This window comes from Chelonia mydas, chromosome 4 (genome assembly GCF_015237465.2).
Source record: "Chelonia mydas isolate rCheMyd1 chromosome 4, rCheMyd1.pri.v2, whole genome shotgun sequence".
In the NCBI taxonomy this organism is placed as follows: domain Eukaryota; kingdom Metazoa; phylum Chordata; order Testudines; family Cheloniidae; genus Chelonia; species Chelonia mydas.
The window spans coordinates 54,449,112-54,474,187 of NC_057852.1; the positions used below are offsets into that span (position 1 = coordinate 54,449,112).

The window sequence follows — 25,076 nt, forward strand, 5'->3', positions numbered from 1 at the left end:
AAGGCACTGGGTCGCCTTGCTCTGGTTGGCACTGCTGACTGGGACATTAAAAGTCCCATCAGTGGTGCTGTCCAGCTAAGGCAGGCTAGTCCCTACCTGTTCTGATACTGCATTGCACGCTGGAAGTGGCCAGCAGCAGGTCAAGCTCCTAGGCTAGGGGGGAGGAGGCAGCAGCATGGGGCTCCGTGCACTACCCCTGCCCCAAGCACTGGCTCTACACTCCCATTGGTCAGAAACCAGCCAATGGGAGTTTGGGGGCATGCCTGCGGGCGAGAGTCCCACTGGCCGCTGGGAGCTACAGGCGGCCATGCAAATGTAAACAAACGGTCCGGCTGCCCGCCAGCGGATTACCCTGACGGGCCGCAGGTTGCCCACCACTGGTCTATAGCATGGTTTCTAAACATGAAGTTGATTCTTCTCTCACTTTGCTTTAAGCCAGGAATAACTCTGTTGAGGTCAGTGGAGTTACACCAGTGTAAATGAGAGGAGAACCCAGCCTACTGTGAGTATGTTTACACTGCAATAAAACACCTGTGGCTGGCCCGAGTCAGCGGCCTTGGGCTTGGGCTGCAGGGTTATAAAATGGCAGTGCAGATGCCCAGCCTGAGCCCGAATGTCCACATTGCAATTTTATAGCCCTGCAGCCTGTGCTGCATGAGCTCGAGTCAGTTGACACAGGCCAGCTGCAGGTATTTTATTGCTGTGTAGACACAGCCTGTGTGTAACAAGATTTTTGTAATAGTTTCTGGTTCAGCTGCAAAGCATGTGATAACATACTAGGCTGTAACAGGATTTGAAAACAGATTTAAACGAAGTATGTTCCATACTGTGGATAGGACCTAATCATAGAATCATAGATTTTAAGGTCAGAAGGGACCATTATGATCATCTAGTCTGACCTCCTGCACAATGCAGGCCACAGAATCTTACCCACTCACTCCTGGAACAAACCCCTAACTTATGTCTGAACTACTGAAGTCCTCAAATCATGGTTTAAAGACTTCAAGGTGCAGAGAATCCTCCAGCAAGTGACCCGTGCCCCACGCTGCAGAGGAAGGTGAAAAACCCCCAGGACCTCTGCCAATCTGCCCTGGAGGAAAATTCCTTCCCGACCCCAAATATGGCGATCAGCTAAACCCTGAGCATGTGGGCAAGACTCACCAGCCAGTCACCTAGAATTCTCTGCAGTAACTCAGATCCTACCCCATCTAACATCCCATCACAGGCCATTGGACATATATACTGCCAATGGTCAGAGACCAATTAATTGCCTAAATTAGGCTATCCCATCATACCATCTCCTCCATAAACTTATCAAGCTTAGTCTTGAAGCCAGATATGTCTTTTGCCCCCACTGCTTCCCTTGGAAGGCTGTTCCAGAACTTCACTCCTCTGATGGTTAGAAACCTTCGTCTAATTTCAAGTCTAAACTTCCTGATGGCCAGTTTATATCCATTTGTTCTTGTGTCCACATTGGTATTGAGCCTAAATAGTTCTTCTCTCTCCGTGGTATTTATCCCTCTGATATATTTATAGAGAGCAATCATATCTCCTCTCAGCCTTCTTTTGGTTAGGCTAAACAAGCCAAGCTCATTGAGTCTCCTTTCATAAGACAGGTTTTCCATTCCTCGGATCATCCTAGTAGCCCTTCTCTGTACCTGTTCCAGTTTGAATTCATCCTTCTTAAACACGGGAGACCAGAACTGCACACAGTATTCCAGGTGAGGTCTCACCAGTGCCTTGTATAACGGTACTAACACCTCCTTATCTCTACTGGAAATACCTCGCCTGATGCATCCCAAGACCGCATTAGCTTTTTTCACGGCCTTAGCACATTGGTGGCTCATAGTCATCCTGTGATCAACCAATACTCCGAGGTCCTTCTCCTCCTCTGTTACTTCCAAGTGATGTGTCCCCAGTTTATAACAGAAATTCCTGTTATTAATCCCTAAATGCATGACCTTGCACTTTTTGCTATTAAATTTCATCCTATTACTATTACTCCAGTTTACAAGGTCATCCAGATCTTCCTGTATGATATCCCGGTCCTTCTCTGTATTGGCAATACCTCCCAGACTTGTGTCGTCCGCAAACTTTATTAGTACATTCCCGCTTTTTGTGCCAAGGCCAGTAATAAAAAGATTAAATAAGATTGGTCCCAAAACCGATCCTTGAGGAACTCCACTAGTAACCTCCTTCCAGCCTGACAGTTCACCTTTCAGTGTGACCCGCTGTAGTCTCCCCTTTAACCAGTTCCTTATCCACCTTTCAGTTTTCATATTGATCCCCTCTTTTCCAATTTAGCTAATAATTCTCCATGTGGAACCGTATCAAATGCCGTACTGAAATCGAGGTAAATTAGATCCACTGCGTTCCCTTTGTCTAAAAAATGTATCGCCATACGAGAAAACCTCTCTAACCAAGAGCCTACAGTGCTGTTTCTTTCAAGAAAAATCCCTCTTTGCCAGAAGTAATGCTAAAGTTTGCTATAAGGTGGACACATGGCTCATGACTGCCACTTATCTGTGGCTGCTGGAGATGAAAGTCCAAGGCAGCATCTGATCACAAAAGGAATTATGTGACCTTTTCATGCTTACCATCCATATGAGGCATTGTAACTGTTAATTTGATCAGGTTGGGGTAATCAGGATCATCTGGACCCACGTAGCGAATCTTGGCTGAGAAAGGTTCTGCTCCAACCGTTCCTGGGATCCGAGGTTGACAAAGACCTGGGGGGAGGGAGAGATCATGAAGAGTCTGTTAAATTGCGAGACACTAGTCTAAACAAAAGCAAGTCAGAGCTTGTTCTACATGTCGATAGCAGGGCTGGATTAAGGCAATCTGGGGCCCCGGCACACCATAATGGAGCTCCTTGTGCCTCCAGCTCTACCCTCCTGTCTCTGTTGCATGGCTCCAACCCTAATGCCAGGGCTCCATGTCCACTTGGAGTGGTGATGGCAGGATGTCTCCCTCCCAGAGAGGCAGGAGCAGCAGCAAAGGCCTCCAATCCCCTAAACTGTCAGAGAGGGAACGGTGGCAGCAACGGGGCCTCCCAGTATACCCCAGGAGCCAGGAGGTATCTAGGCACATGGGGGAGTGGTCCAAGCCTGCTCCACTCTTCTCCTCCTGCCACAGGGTATGTCTACACTGCAGCTGGGAGTGAGCCTCCCAATCCAAGCAGACAGACTCCCACTAGTGGGGCTCAAGCTCGCAGGCTATAAATAGCTGTGTGGACGTGGCTGCACTGGCGGAGGCTTGGGCTAGTCAACTGAACTTGGACCCGGGGGGGTTGGGTGAGTCTGAGCTCAGGTGTCTAGCCTGAGCCTCTGCTGGTGCAGCAATGACCACTCTGCTATTATAAGCATGCTAGCGCGAGCCCTGCTAATACAAATCTGTCCAACTGGGCAGGGACGCTCAGTCCTACCTGTAGGGGGGACATACAGACAGAGTGCTCTAAACTGGGGTATTGCAGGCAGAGCCCTTCAAAGTAACAGGTCTTGGAAATAATACCGCACTGAGATGCATGGGGCAGTTCACACCATCAGAGCTATTGTTCCTGGCTCTCTGCAGACTCAGGCAGACCTCACTGCATCAGTTACACACATTTCCATGTTTTCAAGCTCTTCTTCCCACCCATCAGGCAGGGAAACTTACATGCTTTAAAAAACTGAAAACAGAGATTCTGATCTAATCAGCCACATTGTTCTTGAGGAGTTGAGGCCCTGGGCATAGACCTACAGCGCCTATGCTTAAACCAGCCCTGGTCTGTAGATCTCTAAATGTTCCCATGTTCAGAAGTCCTTCGGTTCTTCTGAGCAGGCTTCACTGCTCTCTACTCATTGTCGGTAACTGTGCTGTTTTGATGTCTAAAATAGAAATATCCATATTTGCTGTACATACATATAAAGTGAAAAGCAGAGGACACATTCAGGAGTAATCTGGCTGTTTGGTTCACTAGAAATAGATGCCAAATAAATGAATCATTGTCTCCATTCCACCCCCTCCCCCCAATATGAATGACACCTGAATTATGGGTAGACATGAAATGCTGACATTACAGGGCTGATGTGGCACCTGCCTTTCATTCAACATGTTACCACATACCGTCTTCTCTGTTCACTGTGTAAATAGGGCTCAGCAGTTCCAGACCCATATCACCATTGGCACTGACAGCCCGTGCTGCACACTGGACCCTTGATCCAGCCTGGAAGTATATGGAGTCCAGGGAGATGGACTTGGTGTTGGTAAAGAAGGTGTTGGAGTCCATTGCCCGCAGGGGGCTGGTGACACCGTCGCTGCCACTCGGAGCACCGATAAGCCAGCGGTACAGGGTCAGAGTGTCATTGATGTTTTCAGCAGCACAGAGAGACCCAGTCTTGTCATAGTCTGAATACTTGGGATTACATGCCTGCAGGTCAACAGACACACAAAATATACAGCGTTATCTCTAGTTGCCTGTGTGCTCTGGCAAAGCTAGCAATTAAATGCTGTTCTAATACCTACTTCTGGTAAAGTTTCAGAACTTAACACCTTCTTTTTACAGTTAGAGTTCTCTGTCACACAACTCGATTGAGAAGACAGGAGTGAAGGTCTGGGACTTCAAAATTTAAGAAGAGGAAGTGTGGAAAACTCTTCACTTTATCATGTACTTGCTAACCGCATCTCCCTTTGCTGTACAACCTTGGAACGTAATGGGAGCTACAGGGCTCAGCACCTCTGAAAATCAGGCCACTTATTTGTGTATCTAAAGATGGAGTTGGGTGCTTAGCTTTAGGCATCTAGGTTTGAAAATTCTGGTCAATCTCTGTGTCTTCATTCCTAAATCAGTAAAATAAGGGGACTTAGGCCTTATCTATATGGTCTGCAGGGTCTGAGTAACCACACATCGCAGTGAAAGGCAAGCTGTGACCACACTTGTCACTGTAATGTGCAGCTACATGCAACAGTGAAAGGCTCCACAAAGACGGAAGCAACAGGAAAAGGTTCTGGCCGGGGGGAAACAGCAGGATACTTTGCTAAAAATAGACATGGGAGGCACTGCATGGGTGTGTCGGGAGCTGTGGCGGGTGGGAGATCAGGCATGAAGGGACCTCTACTTGCCTAAGCCATGCCTCACCATCCACCCTGCTATTTATATCTGTGCTAGCTGGGTGTGCCGTGTCTGTACTCTGCACACCCCAGTAAGTGTAGATGCACCTTTACATACCTAAGTCACAGTGATGTGGGGCCTGAATGATTAAGCTTTGAACTCTAATCCTGGTTCTATGTGACCTTCCAGTCTTAGTTTCTCTGATTTTCTTACCCACCTTTTCCCGGGGCGAGTGCGGAATACTAAATTAACGTCCGTACAGCACTTTGACCCTGGAAACCACTCTGTAAAGGACTAATAATTATTATTTATGTACAACAACATAGCTGCACTGCTGTTACCCTGTTGGCAGGATACCTTAAGAAAGCAGAAACTTCACTGGAGGCTTGATCCAACTGTATAGGAAAACTAATTTACTGTAGACTGTAAGTTCTTCCTAGGATTGCCCTTATAAAAAAATACTATAGTACTCTATAGCATTCATCCAAACCACTACACTGTACAAGTGTAAATTAGTACAACGTCAGAGCCATTGCTGTAGAATACACTAAACAAGCATGTGCACACATGGAGTTTTTTGTTTTTTTTAAAATCATGGCTATGATCGTCAGGGCTTCCCAAGCTCACTCAGGCCAACAATAGCCCATAGTAACTGGCTGCTACTTGTAGTTCTTATCCAGGAGTTCTTTTTTCTCTATTTGCAGCCTGACAAGCACCAAATGCCTTCTAGGCCATTAGTAAGTAATATCGTTTAGACAAAACCATGCAGGAACAGTTCATACCGTTACACACACAATAGGGTAACCAGCTGGAGGATGCGGGTTCTCTTTGCTTTTAGAAGTGTCATCGTACATCAGGAGCGATACAACCTGGGGCACAGCTGGGAAAGTCACGTCTGCAATGCTGTCCACTTCTTCGATGTACACAATGGCTTTGTTCAGCTGAATTGTGAGAACGAAAAGGTTACTACTGCAACTGAAAACGAGGAAAACGTAGTGCTGCAGCTGGACTTCTGCCTCTGAAATTCGTTCGTTTTTTTTCCCCGCCAGAGTGTTCGTCAACTGTTGCCCATTGATCCTGCCTATAAAAGGATCGTCTGATGTTAAACCCCCCCCTAAGTTTTGAGTCTCTCTGTATAAGGTCCGTTCACGCACAATTAACTATTAATGAATATCACACCGCCCCTGTGCCTGTGAAGGGAAAGATAATTACTGGGAGCAAGAGTAAAGATTAATTCTAAATGCTTTCTCCACACATTCAGGTGCCATTGATACCAACACCTGCATGTGCATGAATCCAGGTAAGTATAAGGGGCAAGACTGTTTTATAAAGGGTGGTTATTGTTAGGTTCCTAAATCCACATTTGGGTTCCTAAATGAATTCAGCCTGATTTTCACAGGTGTTGAGTACCTGATGCTTCAATTGATTTCAACAGTGCTTCTGGGTGCTCAGCACTTTTGAAAATCCGGCTGCTTATTTAGGTGCCTAAATACGGATTTAAGAACCTAATTTTAGGCTCCCAATTTTTAAAATCTTGGCCTACTTTGAGTTTACTTTGGTGGAAGTATAGGAATGGTATAACGTATCCTAGGATTGTAGTATCTATTGCGATACATGCACACACTGTTATATACACGTTACCCAGAAATCTCTTGATGCCAATTGGCAAAGGGCACAAGAGGTACATGAGGGTTACAGGAATCCCCAGGGCCTGGTATTTACATTCTAGTTCCCAAAAGAATGTCCTGTGAGGTTTCTGATGAAAGCTTGAGTCATACTGGGCATCAATATCACTGCAAAATGAGTGTACAGATGTTGTGTAAGGAATTACGTGTATATATTGAAAATTATGTTCTTAAGGTCTGTGTCTAGGGACTTGTCACCAGCAAAGTGAAAAACAGGTCTTCTTTCAGGCAAGAAATGTTTATGTATCTGTCTGTTTACATGTAAATTAAGTATTGTATGGTTCACAAAAGGTCTCCCCTCACCAGTCTGAGCTGAATACTAAAGAGGGATTGTGAAACCTTCAAACAGAGGAAAGAAACAGGAAGAGGTAAACAGCGGGAGGAGGGAACCCAAGCTTGAGGTGCACCTCAAAGGGCTGTGCTGATATATTTAGGGGTTCAAAGACACACCCTGGCATCCTTCACCTAGTCAGTAAATGGACAGCAAATTTGCTTCATGAAAAAAAGGAATCTCAACCAGACTTGGTTGAAAATGCTGGAGAGAACTTTGGGTGAGAGAAGCTTTTTTAGAAAGAAGGATAGCTTGTTAGTTAAGCTTGGTCTCTAGGAAGCTTGTTATGATTTTGTTTGATATGTAACCATTTGTTTCCAATATTCTTACTCATTATCTCTTGAATCTCTGTTCTTTGATAATTAACTTAGTCTTGTTTTCACTATAAATATATCTAAAGTGCTGAGTGTTCAGCAGAGCTGTGTTCTAAGGTAAGCTGCGGTGTATTGTGACCAGTAAGCTGGTAACTCTGTAGAGCATTCAGTGGACAAGGGGCTGGACACTACAAGGAATACTCTGAGGACTCAGGAGGTGGTGTGTGCCTGTCGCTAACCTGTACGGAGAGAGTGAGGCCTGTAAGGCAGTGCGTGTGTTGCCAGAGGCTGGTGGTTTCAGGGAGCTGATCCACACCAGGCACAGCCAAGACTTCCTCGTGCTAAGTGCGGGCGGCGGCGAGGTGCCTCACAACCCTAGGTACCCTCAGGAAGTGTCACAATATAGTTACAAAACAAGAAGCTGTAAAAAGAGCTGAAGCCAAATCCAGTCTCTAGAATACAGTCCAAGGAACCAGGACCTTTTGGGTTGCAGTAGCCTCCAAACTCACAGTGCTTCCCTTCTGCACTTCCATGGAGTAGAAAGGAATGGCCAGGGGCTCCACATCATTACCCTGTTTGTCCCACACCCACCTCAGCCCTGTCCCCAAATCTCACCCATGGAGATTCAGAAGGAGTCTTTATGGACCCATACTCTGCAGTGCCGAGGGATATGGAACACTGCTCAGGATCCCCCAAAACTCCCTGTCAGAACAGCATTGTGTCTGTTGCATACAGAGCCCTCCACACCATGCAGTTTGCCCTTTACAATGAGTCTGATGGCTGAAAATAAATAGCACTGATATGGAAATATTAAAAGCTGGACCCTAACTACTGTAGCAGCCTCTGTCATGGTTTGCCCTGTCTGTAACTGAGATCAAAGTCAGTAGACTGCTGCAGAATGATTTGCATTTTATAAAGCCAGAGAGCAGAAACCAATGTCATATAGATGGGGAAATCACTGCATTCCTCTTTTTCTCCCTCCATCTGACAATCACACTGAAATCATTGGATCTATAATTCACTGTTTCCGGGGCCAGTTTTCAAAGTTTGACACCTCCATTTGTATCTAATTCATGTGCATCTGCACAGCCAGTTAGGGACCTAGCTGGCCATGTGTAAGCATGAACACCGGACTGTCATGCATGTATTGGCTATTTAAGCAACTAAATAGGCACACTGAAAATCTGAGGTTACGTCTACACTTAAGACAGCATGTAGAGCACAGGAACCACATTTGTAGATACATGCCGCAGTGAAAGGCTCTATTAAGGGGGAGGCAGCAGGGAAAGGGTCAGGCCGTGAGGAAAGGCTCCAGCAGCTCTTTGCTGCTGGAGTCTTTTCCCACCCCCAGGCCCCTTCAGTATGGCAGGGAAAGGCTCTGGCAGGGGAAGGCAGAAGGACATTGCTAAAAATAGCAATTAGATATGGGAGGCACTGTTTGGATATGTAGAGAGCTGTGTAGGGTATATACTGTGGGGGTTCAGGTGTATAGGGCACTCTACTCATATAAGTCATGCCTCACCTACGCTGCTGTTTATACCCACGTTAGCTGGGTATGCAGTGCCTGTACTCTACACACTGCCCTAAGTGTAGATGTAGCCTGAGGGGAAAGAATGTAGGAAGGGGAAAGCCTTTGAAAATCTGGAGCTCTATATTTCACGAAATAGCCCTACAATTACTGCATATTATCACAGGGACATTTTTTTTTAAAAATTTGCAATCTGTTATTAATGAATAAAGGGATATTTAAAACATTGACTGGGTTTAAAAAACAAGCAGGCAAACCAAACCAAACGGACATAACAAAATTAAAAACAAAACAAAACAAAAAAATCGCCCATCGTTACCTGTGTCTCAGCCACCATATTCTCATCTGGTTTCAAGTGGACTGTAAATGCTTCTCTCATTTCTCTCACTCCATCGTATAAGACCTCAACTTCAACAATATGTTCAGTTTCTCCTTCTTTGAATTCAGTGTCTGGTTTAGAGACAAACAAATTAACCTTTTTTCCTAATCAATAGCAGAATCACTGTTTTCTCTATCGTGGATGTTCAAATGACAAGTCATGTTGGAATGGAACACTTCGGCTTTTGAATGGAACACTTCGGCTTTTCTGTTGGTTCCAAACATTCAGAGGGGGCTATAAAGTATATGAGCTTGTTAAACTGTTGAAGTGGTCCTGCTGAATGACTGAGCCTAAGTACACTTGAGTCTACTGTCATCTGATACAAGACACATGAATCGCTAGAGTCATTTTTAAAAAAGAATTAGGGAATTATATGTAAAGCCAATAATGTTGCTGCTCGCTATACTTCATTCATTTGCATGATAACTTTCTGAACTGGCATTTCAATAATTCCATGACAATCCTTACCATCAGACATTGGATTATAGTCTTCCCCAGAGGTGGCAGAGCCATCTTTTGTGTGGATTCGCACAACAGATACTTTTGAGCTGTCACCCAGACGTAAAATGGGGATCTTTACAACTGCAATCTCTCCAGGCTCCTGAGGCTCCTGAATGCTGTGTTTGATTTTGGAGAACTTAATCACTGGTTCTGTAAGGGAATTGAAAAAAAAAAGTCACTCTTTCCCATTTGGATCAAGTGCAAAAGCATTAATGGACTGCCAATAGACAGCTTGCATGAGAAAAATGGGCCAAACAAACGTGGAAAGTCAAACAAAAGAGCTAACTGTTTTGTATCTTTTCTTAAAAAGAGAATGACTAGTACTGTGGTTGAGACAAAGTGGGTGAGGTAATAGCTTTTATTGGACCAACTTCTGTTGTTGAAAGAGCCTTAGGCTATGTCTATACTACCGCGGTAAGTCGACTTACGCTACGCAACTCCACCTATGTTATTCATGTAGCTGGAGTTGACATACCTTAGGTCGAGTTACCGCGGGGCCTACACTGCAGGGGGTCAACGGGAGAAACTTTCCTGTTGACTTAACTTACTCTTCTCATCGGGGGTCGAGTACAAGGGTCGACTGGAGAGTGATCTGTTGTCAATTTGGCGGGTCTTCACTAGACCCGCTAAATCGACCGCCAGTGGATCGATCTCAGAGCGTCGATCCCAGCTGTAGTGTAGACCTTCCCAGAGACAACCTTTCGAGCTTACACAGAGATCTTCTTCAGCTCTGGGACAGGTACTCAGAGGTCACAGCTAAATGGTAGGTGGAATGATTGTTAAGCATAAGCGTTAACACACGTTATAAGGTACCATTCAAAATGAAGTGGGCCATTAACACCCATAGCCATAGGAACAAGAGGTGGTGGTTAGTGGGTTACAAATGGTTGTAAAGAGACATAAAACCAGTGTCCCTATTAACTCCATGATTTTTGGTGTCTAGCAGAGTTAGGAATTTAAGCTCCCAGGTTTGTCTTTTGAAGGTGTTGTGCATGTTTCCTTTGAGGACAAGGACATAATATTGTGGTTTTCATTCAAGAAACACAAAGAAAAAGAAATGGTTATTTGTAAAAAAAAAACCCGTTTATCCAACTTGAATATATGCAGTAGGCTGTGATAAGGCCACTGTACTTTCTTATCCAAGAGTGTACATATACAGTACTGTGTAAAAGGGTGTGACACTTAGCCTGAAAGGGTTAAGCAACTTGCAGGCTAAATGACCCAAATTCAACCTTTAAAGCCATATTAGAAAAGTATGTAAATTGTAATTGGGGCCATTCCTTATAAATAGTTAAAGCCATGTTAGACAGACTAGTGCTTTGAAATGTAGACTTGTACTGTTAGAGAATTGGAAGAAGATTGAGATTGTATTGGTCTGTTTACACCTATACATTGTTAGAGGTTAACAATATAACCAGACAGCTCCTGTCTGTCACTATTTTCTATTGATTCAGAGATCAAACGGGGATATTAATGTTTACACAGAACTTGGGTGTAATAATATCATTGTCTAGATTTCTCTTTGAAATTTGTAGTAAACTGTCTATGAACTGCTTAATGGATAACTACCTTATGCTGATGAATGCAACTAATTATCTGTGTATACACAGGAAATAGAAAGTTTTACTTCAAGGTCACAATGCTTCACCCAAGGAATACCTGCTGTCAAGAGGCTATCGATAGCCTGCCTAGGGCTCTGATCCTGTTATCTCAGATCTGCTTAAGCTTGGTCAGGGGAAGCTTGAGTTGGAAAACTGAGGTCTCTAGCTTCAGTCTGGATTACCCTGCTGCTTCTCATGGAAGAATTTGAACAAACTCTCTATATGGACTGCCTATTTGGACTATAACCTGATGGACTGATTCGGGAAAGAATTTTTTTTGCATCTCAGCAGCTCACCATCTCTACTATGAAACTGACCTACAAACTTTATTAATATCTGTATGTATAATGATCTTTTAACCACAATACTCTCTCTTTTCTTTTGTAATAATTTTTAGTTTAGTTAATAAGAATTGGCTGTAGGTTCGTATTTGGGTAAAATCTGAAATATTAAATGACCTGGAAGGTGATGTGTCTGATCCCTTGGGATTGGTAGTAGGGATGTTAATACCATTTAAAAATGTAACCTTTTAAATTATTAAAAATATTTTGTCTAAATGGTTAACTGATTGTCTAAATGGTTAACTGTGGCTGGGGCCACTTCGGCCAGGCAGCACAGGTGGGGTTGGTGGGCCGGCACGGGGTCGGTGAGCCCGGGGTTAATGGTTAAGGCAGGTTAACCACTAAGACTAATGTTTATCGGCTAACCTTTTACATCCCTAATTGGCAGACCTTTATATATGATGAACAAGACTTTCAGTAATCCTCATCACATTTGACTTGGCTGTCTGGGTGGGAGCCCAAGGCTGGATTGCTTAAAAGGAGCTGTGTTTATGGCTTCTGGGTAACCAGTAAGGTGTTGTAGAAGCTGTTTTGTTGCTGGCTTGGTGAATCTAATTATTAAAATAAATAACCATCAGTTGGGGGATTGTCTTCCCCATTCTTTGCAGTTTGCCCTGATTGAGCATTCTCAGTGTGCCCCCCACCCCAAGGCAACCACAGGTCACACAGGGTCTTCTCAAACCCAGTGTCAGACCCTGCCGCTGTCTCAGTTTCCCTACTCTCATATAACCTAGCACGCCAACTCACCAGTCAGTGCACCAACAAAGCTCCCACCAGTGTCAGTATTTAATTTTTTCCCTGAGGGGTGCATTTATTGTTCAAATGTAAAATTCAACGTCGTGGGGGGGATGGAGACATTGGAGTCACTGCTTCATCTGTTTTGTTCTGGTGGAACCTCTGGATCTGGTGCATACTCCTCCTCAGCTGGATGAGGGGACAGGTCCAGTTGCCTTCTGCAAGGGAAGGGAAGGGAAGGGATGACTTCCCTAGCAGACTGGACCAACTCTGAGGGATAGTACTGGTTCCATGGGCCCCAGTATGGTCAATAGGATGGATCAAAGTGGGGTTGTGGAGGTCTCCATGGCACAGTGTACCAATAGTTTTGAGGCAGCTGATGAGGTGAAGGTTGGTCCCAAGCTGGTGCAGGCCTTCTGCCCAGGAAGGTGTGTCTTTGGAGGAGGGAGTAATGGTTCACAGGGCAGCTCAGAATCTTCTGATGAGGAGAAAGCCAATTCCAGATCTAAAAGTGGTACAGATGGTGCCACCAGAGGGAAATCATAGCCAAAAGATGGAACAGGAGACAGACCCCTCCCAGAGGTCAGCTCTCCTGGTGGGGTCAGAACCTCTCTCGAAAGGCAGGGATCCAATGGAATAGGAGACTCTGGGTCTGGGACAGCGAAGATCTCATCAGGAGGAGCATGGGTCTTGACTCTTGGGTCTGTCTGAGCTGCAGTAGAGACAGAATGTGCCACAGCCACGGAAGACAAATATGGTACCGTAGGTAACCAGTGCTCTTGGTGATCGGTCTTCATTGGTGCTGGCAGATCCCAGGGTTTGTGTTTGGGAGATACCAGAGGCATCAGTGCTGCCGGATTGTGATCTGGTGCTGGTGGAGCCCTAGACTTGTGGGCTTTCTTGTCATGCCTCTGAGACTTAGTACATCCTAAGTTCTCTTGGGCTGAGCTTAGAGACTCGCTCAGTTTAGGTAGGGCTGTATCTGACTTATTTGAAGTGGATTTGGAGGAGGATTTGCTCTCATGTTTACGAGAATGCTCCCTTCTCTCCCGACAAGACCCCGTGGGGACAGATTCCGTCGCTTCTGAGTTGCACCTTGTGGTAAGAGATGCACTCCTTGCTGAGTCAGGCCGACACACAGTGGGGGTCCCTCGCCCTGGGTCCAACTGCGGCCTCATGGCCCTGTCCATTAGGTGCTTCCTACAGCTACGAGTGCTTCCCAGTTACGGCTGAGGAACAAACAGCAGGTACCGCAGCTGGTCACGACGCAGGCCCCCCTGAAGCACCACAGGCAGCGTTGGGTGTCATCACTGATTGAGAAGGGCTGCAGGTAGGAAGTACAAATTTTGAAGGCCGGAGTACTGGGCATAATCCAGTACCCAAACAGGGTACAAGTCAGGAGGTGCTCCGAAGGTCAGGGAGGCCAACACTAAAAACTATCAGATAAAACTTTAAAACTCTCCAACTTCTAAAAACTATGTGCAGATATTTAAATATATGTTCACTGATAAAAGAATAAAGCTGAAGCTTTGGACTCCGGAGGTTCCGATCCCGACCAAGAGGTGGTGAAAAGGAACTGGAGAGATGGTCAATTCGCACTGCCCTTGATCTCCTTAGTTGGAGGCACGAAGTGAGCCAGGGCACGTGTGGACCAACAGACACTGCTTTCAAAATTCTCTGGCTCTGGGAGCATGGAGCGCATGCACACCTACAGTGGGATACACATAGGGACCAGCATTCGAAGAACTGCTATTCACCATGTATCATTACACAAGAACAGAGGGAAAAATCAGTGAAATTGAAAGGTGTCAAATTCAAAACCGATAACCAGGAAAATATTCATACAATGCACAATTAGCCTGTGGAACTCATTGCTACAACATCACATCAGAAGCTTAGCAGGAAACAAAAACTGTTTCGTCGTTTATAAGGGTAGCAGGAGTATTCAGAGTTATAACAGTAAATACATAACAATAAACAACAAGATGCTTTGAAGGAATTAAACTTCTTGCTTCACGTGTAAACAAACTTCTAAACTATTGGGATTAGGAGGAAACTTCCCCTAGGGGTGGGTTATTCAATAAATGTCAACTAGAGGGTTTCTTGTCCCTTCCTTTGAAGCATCTGGTACAGGCCTCCATTGGCGATGGGATATTGGACTAGATGTACCAGTGGTCTGATCCAGAATAGCAAGTCCTATGTTCCAGCTTTCAGCTACTGCTGTGGTACTACTTTGAATTTGTATATTTAACAATAAACACAAAGATGCCTAAAAACTCACTGTCTTCTTCATCCTTAATCTTGATCAGGGTCTCTTTTTGCTCCCCAATGGAGGCACCAAACGTTGAGGTACTTTTTGGTGTTCCAAGCACTAGTCTGAATTCTTCCTCTTCTTCATAAATTGCATCATCCTCCAGTATTACCACACAGGGCTTCTCAATCTCTCCTGCAGAGAGGGGATAAAACAGGCATTACGATCACCCTCACATGTGGTTACAAACCAACTGCAGCACAAAAGACCCAGGATAAAAACCAAATGCACCTTTAAGGTTCCCTAACTAATTTAAAAAAACAACAAAAACGACTAATCTCAAGAGAGTGGAAGCAAACAATGTAGTTCCAGGATAGGGTAACTGAGACCTTTCTGCTAGTTCTATTTGACATCACTCAACATATTTTCAGTGTGGTTTTCCTGCCATACCGTCCAGTATCACAACAGGCACTAATGGGCATCCTCAGGAGCGCTCAGCGGAGACCAAGGATTGAGTGATCACATAGACTGAGCCGCCTTCTTACCCTGGGAAGGATAGTTAGGACTGAGGTATATTGGTGGGGCAGCATAAAAAAAGCTCTTTGGTCAACAGAAAGTTCTGTCTCCAGGGCTGTTAATTCCCGTTAAACACCTTTCATCAGCGTTAAAATGTACTTTGAGAGACAAAAAGATGTCAGACCTAGTCTTTTCACTGAGAACTAGGACAGAAAGCCATAGTCACCAGCAGTGAAGGAGCTCATTGACCAGGTAAAACACATTTTATTGGGAAATTAAATGTGTCTTTAAAAAAAAAAAAGATGACTTCGGGGTCCTCATGGACGGGTCCTATGGGTGTTGGGTGCAGCCATGAAGAGTGCTGCTTGCCAATCATTGCTGCTGTGCTTCCACTGAAAGCATCAGATCTCCCTTCCTTTTATTTTTTCTGTATACGTACTCTGCTTCAGAAGGACAGCACGGGCAACGCACTTAGGTAGTTTGATTTCCCTTCCTTCCCCATTTTTGGATATAAAATATTTGAAAATGCTGCAGACTGAAGCTTTGGGTACAGAGCTCTTTGCTGAAAGCCTGTGCTGCGGCAGCTTCATCTGACGTGAGATCCCGCTGGCATTACTTACATGGAGATTCCGCCCAAACCGTCCCCGGCACTCAGCTTTTATTCATTAGCCGATGAGTTCTTTTCCTCAAAAGCACCGAGAGTCACTATTCCTTCTGAGGATCTCCAGTTCTCACGGGAGGGATTTTACCTGGCAGAAACACCACCACAGAGTCATCTGTGTTTGGTCGCTCCTGGTAGTCCATCATGACTTGAGCAGAACCTTGGCGAGTGTAGCAACGGACGGTAGATTTATGGTTAATATCACCACTACGATAAATGATAGCCACTAACTGTCCATCTTTTTCATTCACTGTGTACCATGGTTTCTTGAACTGGACTTTGGGTACTGAAAACAGAAGATTTTACACATTTCATTGTAGAGTCCACATGATAAGAATGCCCATGGCATACGGACAGAGGGTGCTGGTTACATTCTGGAAGAGAAATATTGGACGTGGACCTATTTCTCCTCATAGCCATTTGCAGCAATCAGAAGGGGTTCAGCTCAATAAGTGCTTTTAAAATAATACAGATTTTAACTCCTGATGAATTAAAACACTTTCAATCTGTATTGACTCAGCCACTGACTCAGGGACTGTCTACACAGCACACTAGCCTGCACCAGAGATGTGTAAACATTAGTCTGCATTAGCATGCTGTGCACTAACTGGCCCATATGGACCTTGCTGGCGTTCACTAGAAGTTCCCTGGTGCACATGAATGTAGTCTATTTCAAACACTACTATATTGATGCTCACTTGACTAGGGAACTTCTATTACACACTAGCAAGCTCCACATGGGTCAGTCAGTGCATGACACACTAGTGCACACTAGAATGTACACTCCTCCGGTGTGAAGTAACACACCTTCTAGTCAAGCCCCTAGACTCTACTGACCTCACTGCCTTTCTTCCAAAAAAAACAAACCAAACCAACCCAGCAGCTGAGAATTTGATGTATTTTGATCTAATCTGTTTCTGAATGATGGGATTATTTTCTGTAAATATGTATTTAAGGAGTCTTTTCTAGTCGGAGATTTAGGCATGGAATTAATACAAAAGCGATTGAGCGGCACAATCCTGCTCCCTCTGAAGTCAGTGTCAAAACTTCAAAAAGGTACAGGGTTGGGCCTGGTGGTTGCAAATTTCACACAGCTCGAGATTGGAACTAAACTTTGAAGAGCATGTTTAGAGACCAAACTGGCCTAGAACTATGTAACTTCATTTATTTATTACAATGGTGTTAATCTGCAGAAACTTGAGATCCCAGGGGATTACACCTGGCTACTTATCAAATAGCCAAGTGCTCTGAAAGGCATTGTGCTGATTATTAAATAATGTATGAATTTTCCGTTTGTTATCTCATTGTGAGCAATGCAAGTCAGTGAAGTAGTCTTACTCCTCAGCAGAAGAGGCACTACGTGTCATTTGATAGAGCTGCCTTTGAGCATCACAATTTGTACAATCACGTGAGAAACCTTTGAATTTTGCAGTCCAAACTCTTATACTAACACGGAGGCTGGATAACTCACCCACTTTTACAGTTTCGTACTAAAGGCCTCAGTACCATTGACATGAACATTCATTTAATGATCAAATTCACCCAAGTGCAGCAGGCCCCGGTGAATGAACTTACATGTATCTCTAGAAGGACAAGGAGAGCCAAATCTACTTGTCCAAAAACACCATCTTCAAGCACATAGTGACCAAGTGAACAGGCTGCAGTATGGACCACAGAGGAGCTGTGCTACAGACTTACTCCAGCTTGTGCATAGAGTCCATTTTCCACCATGTCAGCTAATGCAGAATTCCATGATAATGAACTGCAGTACATAATTATACATGTAACAGCTAACACTATTGCCAGAAGATTTCCTGGATCTTGTGTGTGTACTTTAAGTATTAAAAATAAAAAAAGCTTCTTGCTTTACACTTACAGTCAGTAATGCTGTCATTGATGAAGATGGTAGTTTTGCTAGGCACCCCAAGCACTGCATTCATGGGCATACAAAGAATCAGCTCAAATGTCTCCGGACCCTCCAAAACAGGCTGCCCCAGATCGTCGAGGACAGTCACTCGGAACGCCTGCATCTTGACTCCAGGAGCAAAGTCCAGATTCTGGCTGATGCCCACGTAATCAATTCCAGCTGTTTGGGAAGCAAAAAGAACGTGGCCACTCATTTGCCATATATTAAGATTTTTACCATTTATTTGCAGAATATGTTCACAAAATCAAGACAATCTGTGCCTTATTTTTCTGAGAAGTATTTATTTTGGATTTTTGTCACCTGTAAATTTAAAAAAAAAACCAAAAAACTTCCCCCCCCCAAAACCAAAACAAAACCGAACAATGAGCATAAAAAGCAAAAACAAGCATAAAGGTCCTGATCCTCATTTGCACTAAAGGCTTGTCTACCCAGAAAGTTACTGTGGCAAGCCAGGGTGTGAATCTACAGTGCACTAGCTTGATGCGCAGTAACATCCTGTATGGACACAGCTACAGTACACAAAGTCCTGGAGGGCACCTCCTCTTACTACAGTACTCCCAGCTGCACTCCAGGACTTGCACTGTGCTGGAGCAATGTCCACACTGAATGTTATTGCACACCCAGTTGATGTGCTGTAGATTCACACCCTGGCTTACCATGCAGTAACATCCTGTATAGACAAGCCCTAAGGCCACTTTACTTCACTCTGGCAGTGCAAACGGACTAGAAATGTGTCTCTTTCACTGCCAGAATGGTATAAAGTGGCCTTGCTGTAAATAAGAATCAGGCCCATAGTCCATACAGTTTTAAAATAACAAATTGGCCAATACATTGAGCATCATGCCCATGGGCCGTATTTGCTCTTAAAAGTTAAATAGAATTATTCAGTGATCAGAAGCAGTTTCTGAAGTATTACTTTACAGGTTAGATTTTTAAAAATAAAGGAACAGACCTACAGTAATTCCACAAAATCACTTGGGCTGGAAAGGGCCAGTGAAACCCATCTCCAGCACAATGCCAGGATCACTGTATCCCCAAAACATCCCCACCTCAGGATCTCATCATTAAGTGTTGACTTTCTCTCTCTCTATTTTTTTTACAGTAACTTCAATACCAGTGAACAGTGCTGGATTGACATCCTCTGGGGATGGATATTCGCTATTCACAGAGGAGGTAAAATATAAAGTCTTGACTGGAAAATTTCCATAGATGGTAACTCCACTGCTTCCCTGCCAAGCATGTCGGCATAGTCAAACTGATTTTATTCTGATTCCACAGCTCTTTGCACTATTTATTCCAAACTTTTCTCCTTCACTGCACCTTAAATGCACTATTTATCACCCTTGATCAATGAGAGCAATCATTTTCCTTCCTCCCCACAGCAGATTGAACATTATTATTTATAAACTTCTATCATTTCTTGCCTTGGCTATCTTTTCAGCAAACTCTGAAGATAGGCAGTCAGATGTAAATCTCAGCAGAATTTGACTTATGTGTTTAGCTCTCTTAACTTTTCTTTACCTTCACATGTATATGTGGACCTCCACATCATGAGACATGCCAACAGTAGAAAATAGTGTGTCACTCTCACAGTTCTTCAAACATGTTATAGGCACTACTTCTCACTGAGAATTTAGTCCTCACCAATTCTGAGCTTTATAAAATGTTATTTTGGTTTATAAAATTTTAGTCCAAAAATTTGTTTGAAAAGTTTCTTAACCAAATATTTCCTGCTTGGGTATCTCACATAGATCGAAATGGAATTTCATCAAACTTTACAAATATTTGGAAAGTATGAAAAATTTTAGAGGAAATTTTTTTTCTCCAGAAACAGTAAATGTCTGAAAATAAGGGGTTATAACTGAAGCGTCTCCTCAAATCAGACATGTAACACCCTGAGTGCAACATTATTAAATTGCTTTGTAGCCAGCACAGAGCCCTACAGGAATCCAATAGCAATAAAAGCCTCCATTTCTTCCTGAACTAACAACAAGCCTTAATATTTACCACACACCATGTGTGGTTGTCTAACTACTTCCCTGACTTACAGTAGCTCCATACAAACCCCCATTTCTCCTATTTCCCTGCATGAATATCGTAAGTTATTTAATTAAATGCCACTTGTACCTATTAAAGCCCTTTATTCAGAGGTGAAAGTAAGCCGGTCCGGTCCGGTACAGCGTACCGGCAAGAGCCAGTACGCCGTGCAGGACCAGACTGGCTTCCCCAGGCTGGCGCTTTAAAGGGCCCTGGGCTCCCCACAGCGGCCAGAGCCCTGGGCCCTTTAAAGAGCCACCTGAGCCCCGCTGCCGGAGCCCCTGGGGTAGCGGCGGCAGGGCTCTGGTGGCACTTTAAAGGGCCCAGGGCTCCGGCTGCTGTGCGGAGCCCCGGGCCCTTTAAAGCACCCCCGAGGCTCCCCGCAGCGGCTGGAGCCCCCGGACCATTTAAAGCTCCCCCCCGAGCCCCGCTGCTGGAGCTCTGGGGTAGCGGCGGCAGGGCTCTGGTGGTGATTTAAAGGGCCAGGGGCTCCGGCTGCTGCGGGGAGCCCTGGGCCCTTTAAAGCACCCCCCCGAACCTCTGGGGCTCCCCACAGAGGCCAGAGCCCCCGAGCCCTTTAAAGTGCCACCTGCGCCCCGTTGCCGGAGCCCCGGGGTGGCGGCGGCAGGGCTCCGGCGGTGATTTAAAGGGCCCGGAGCTATGCTGCGGCAGCAGCGGCCACAGCCCGGGGCCCTTTAAATCGCCCCTGAGCCCTGGGGCTTCCAGCTGCCTCTGCAGCTGGTAGCTCCGGGGGTGATTTAAAGGCCCCGGGGCTCCCAGTTGCAGCCGGAGCCCTGGGGCCTTTAAATGTTGATTTAAAGGCCCCGCCTCTTCTGGTCGAGGCCACGCCCCCCTGCTCAGGACTCCGGAGTACTGGTAAGTCCTTTAAGTTACTTTCACCCCTGCCTTTATTACTTGTTATTTTGGCAACAGCTCTGACCATTTATCACACACTTATTAAAAAAAAGAAAAGACTGCTTTCAACTTGATTAATGGGAAGGTCACTGAAGCATTATTTGTCTTTTGCCAGCAGATCACCAATGAGGAGGAATGAATGATCCTTAATAAATGTTGTTTGCTTTCCAATACCTAGCAGTTACCACAACTGCTCTTTATGTTGCTGGCTGCTTAATTAAATTCAAACAAACAGCATCCCAGCAAAAGGCCATCCTATCCAAATGCTCCCAAAATCCCTCATAAAGAGATTGTCTTTGCAACCTGGCTGAGAGATGAGCTATTTTGGAGATGCAGTCAACAGGTCTGGGCTACTTTGGATCAAAGTGAGGAAGGGAAGGTTCCAGGGCTCTCATGGAAAATGCAATGCCAGCAGTTTCCTCTCTAATAACTGAGGGAGATCCAGCTTGTATACCCTCTTTCCCTGCAGCTGGGGCAATATTAAATGGGAAAAGAGGTAGTCTCTAAGGTAGACCAATCCCAACCCAGTTAGAGCTTTCTAGATTAAAAAAATAATTACACCTTGAATTCCACTCATGAACCAACAGACAGCCAGCACAGATCACAGAGCACTGGTGACATGTGATCCTGGTGAAATACACCACTTAAAGAGTGGACATTGGCATTCTGCCCCATGCAGAGCGTATTGCAGTAATCTTATTACGAGGTGACAAAGACATCGATAACAGTAGTGAGGTCTGCATCCCATAGAAGAGGTCATAAACTCTTTATTAGATGCAGCAGGAATAAAGTCATCCCGGCCACTGTATCTTATGATCATCTAAAGCAACTGGAGGCTTAACAAAGCCCCTAAGTTGCAAACTCAGGTGACCAATGGCAGAGCAACATACTCAAAGGGGACAGCATTGTCTGTGCCATCTGTTCTAGTTGCTTCCCTCAGCCTATCCTCATCACTTCGGTCTTGTGCGGATTGAGCTATAATCAACTTATTAACATTCATGCCCCAGACTCTACCAGATGTTAGTGAATGAAATCATCTGCACTGTCTGAGTCAGACATAAGACTGGGTATCATCTGCCTGCCGAAAGCACCAGATTCCGCACTTCAATAACCCTGCCAAAAGCCTCATACACACATTGAATCAGAGGAGTGTCAGAATGAACCCTGATAGCACCCCACGTGAGGACAGATCAGAGAGCAATCTGAACACTTTTTATTTGAAAGCAACTCACCCTTTGCTGATACTGGCTCCGTTTTCCTGGAACGTGCAGTGACGGAGGCCGGTTTGGAGAGATCTGTTCCAGTTCTCCAGACACGAACTTCAACGTAACCAGCACTTTCATCCACCCGATATTCAGTGTCGCCGAAGTATAAAGCAGGTTCTAAACAGAGAGAGAGAGAAAAAGGGGAACAGAATGGAGACAAAGGTAAATTTTCCCAAAAGCCCTATTTGTGCACGTGTAAATATGGGGACATGAACTTGCACTCTGCAGGCGCACACAGCTGGCCACCTTCTACCACCTGTACTCCCTCTTTCAATGCTCTTAACACCTGCAAGGAAACAAGTGTCAGAAACTGCACCTGCAAAGCCCATTGATACCAATGGAGTTTGCAAGTATAAATTCCGACACTTGTGAGCTCACAGGTATTAAATAACTGAACATGAGCATGCAGGTGCTAGAGTGTGTGCAGAAGCATGTATGTACATTTTTGTCCTCACAAGTGGAGGGCATGCTTTGAAAATGTGCTTTTAAGAGTGAGAAAGTATTACATTTCCTTAAGGTTTCTGTTTTTCCCCTCTGTAACTGGGGTAGGTCAGTTTAAGAACCTCAGTAGTCATTCTAGCAGGTTAGCTTCACACCAGTCCAAAAACCGTACTATATGAAGACAACATAGACGTAAAACTGTGGGGGTGACCCTCACAGTATCTTTTCTTTTAACTCAAAAAAAGTAGAAACATATCTGAAACTTACTATATTATACTATATTTTTTAAAAATCTCCCCAAAAATCCCAAGTCAAAGGGATACGTGTGTGGGGGTGGGGGAAGCAAATGGAACTTCAGGTATTAAAAGATCTGTTTTTAATTATTATCAAAGCAAAATTTTGACATGGACATGGCAGTTTAAAACTTAATCTTTCTTCTCTCTCTCCTGTGATCCTTCCCCCCTCCACCCCCCCCCCATAACAAACTGGCCTTAATTTTTAATGGGGAGGGGACAGAGTCTTAAGATCCAGATCAAGGAAAAGGTCGAAGTTAAAATGGGCTTAAGCAGTCACCCTGTTGTTTAGAGTAAGAGATCAAACATCACAAGACTGTTTCAAACTAGCAGTAATTTAGCAGCTTTTGGCAAATCGGGGTGGCTTGTGGAGGTAAGCAATGTCCTCGGAGTCCCAACCAAAAAGCATGAAGCCTGCACTGGGGGTACTTTGCACTATAGGAAAGTATAACACTACATACAGTGTCTCCTAACCTCTATTCACAGCTTCAGCTACTTCTGTCATCTAAACAATAGCTGTCTTTATATTATGACATGTATTATCTGAAATCAGGGTTACTACAGCTCGACAAGTTTTTCCCATGCTACATATTATTACTGGTATGTATTAATGCCTAGTATAGGGAACACCTGTAATATCCAGGTAATACGATCTGTTTTCACACGGAAACCGGTACCTTTTTAATGGTAACCACTTTAGTGGCATGAAAATTTAGATGCCAGTTTAATACTTTGCACTTATATAGTACCTCTCAGAGGAAAGCTGCGTAAGTGCCATTAACTTCACTGAATAGCGGGGGAAACTGAGGCACAGAGGGGCTAAAGCCCAAATTCCCATAAATGGCCAGTAATGCAGGGTGGCTTGGTTTTCGGCACCCAGATGGTGACAACTAGGGCCTGATTTTCAGAAGTGCTGAGCCTGCACAGCTCCCAGTGAATTTAGTTGTGGGTGCTTAGCACCTTTGAAAATCAGGTCCTAGTCTATCATGTTGGGCTCCCAAAAATGAAGCCACTTCAAACTAATACCCAAATTTTCAAAAATGGTTACAAGTGACTTGTCCAACTCTGGACAGGGGGTCAGTGGCAGAGCCAGGAAAAGAATTTAGCTGTGTCTTTCGAGAATGGGAGCAGCATCTTTCAATTAACCCTTGCCACAGGCACTATCTGCCACCCACCCACAGAGAGAGAGAGAGAGAGAAAAATCAAATAACCATCTGGCCTACGTCCAAACATTTGCCACCCAAGCTGTCAGACATCTTTAGGTACTTGCAGGAATTGTGTCGAATCACTGAACTGTGAACTCCTGTGTTACTTTACTAACTGACAGGTTTCAGAGTAGCAGTCATGTTAGTCTGTATCCGCAAAAAGAAAAGGAGTACTTGTGGCACCTTAGAGACTAACAAATTTATTTGAGCAGTCTCTAAGGTGCCACAAGTCCTCCTTTTCTTTTTGCTAACTGAGTAAAACCTAATCATCACAAGAGACTCTCTGTTGCTGAAGAGGAGTCAGGGACCCTGGCACGTATTATTAAGGAAGGTACAAGTGTTCCAACTGAGGCTTCATGCATATTTACTTCCAGCCTTTTGACAGATTAGATTTAAACAGACAAAAATAAATTCTTCCTCAACAGACTGTGTAGTAGTAAGACTACCAAAATATAGACATTTTGGGATGGAGAAATCCAAGGAGAGATTTCAGTATGAAACCAGGGGCTTTTGTTTACAACAGTAAAGGCAGTAATCACTTTGCTTTTTCCCTTCAGAAATGTGCAGACTTCCATAGCTTTCAAAACAGAAGTTTTTGGTGCTCTGCTGGATCACATTTCGGGCACTGTGGTGACCATAATTACTACTCCATTAGAACACTCCCCCACACCCCCGGAATCAGAATCTGACCCATTGACTCTGAATGGACAGGGAATAAACATTTTTTCAAAAGCACGATATAAATAGTTTATCTCAACTGTAATCATTCTAATTGTTTGGGGAGCGCAATTTTACAGAAATTGTGATTTTACTGATCTTGTTCACAAAGTACACTTGTCATTGTGCAATGTATTATAGTCCCTAGAACAGTGGTTCTCAACTGTGGTCCACCGCTTGTTCAGGGAAAGCCCCTGGCGGGCTGGGCCGGTTTGTTTACCTGCCGTGTCCGCAGGTTCGTCCGATTGCGGTTCCCACTGGCCGCAGTTCGCCGCTCCAGGCCAATGAGGGCTGTGGGAAGGGCGGCCAGCACATCCCTCGGCCCGCGCCGCTTCCTGCAGCCC

At 44.7% G+C, this 25,076-nt stretch overlaps 1 protein-coding gene across 2 annotated transcripts in view; it reads right to left on the bottom strand.

Annotated features, from left to right (window-relative positions):
- The window catches only part of FREM3 (FRAS1 related extracellular matrix 3), a 117,867-nt gene that overhangs the window by 12,565 nt on the left and 80,226 nt on the right, over positions 1-25,076 (bottom strand). Inside the window, exons 7-16 of one of the 2 annotated variants that reach the window (XR_006290621.1) lie at positions 22,044-22,193; positions 17,809-18,018; positions 16,021-16,218; positions 14,786-14,950; positions 9,795-9,977; positions 9,267-9,397; positions 5,872-6,030; positions 4,105-4,408; positions 3,655-3,866; positions 2,603-2,729 (exon numbers count right to left, since the gene is read on the bottom strand). Coding sequence is in view for 1 of the 2 variants with exons in the window: in XM_037897274.2 (XP_037753202.2) it covers positions 2,598-2,729; positions 4,105-4,408; positions 5,872-6,030; positions 9,267-9,397; positions 9,795-9,977; positions 14,786-14,950; positions 16,021-16,218; positions 17,809-18,018; positions 22,044-22,193 (1,632 nt within the window). In the remaining variant the exon portion in view is untranslated. Of the gene's footprint in view, positions 1-2,597; positions 2,730-3,654; positions 3,867-4,104; positions 4,409-5,871; positions 6,031-9,266; positions 9,398-9,794; positions 9,978-14,785; positions 14,951-16,020; positions 16,219-17,808; positions 18,019-22,043; positions 22,194-25,076 lie in introns of those variants that run through there. The other variant, XM_037897274.2, reaches the window with a different exon arrangement.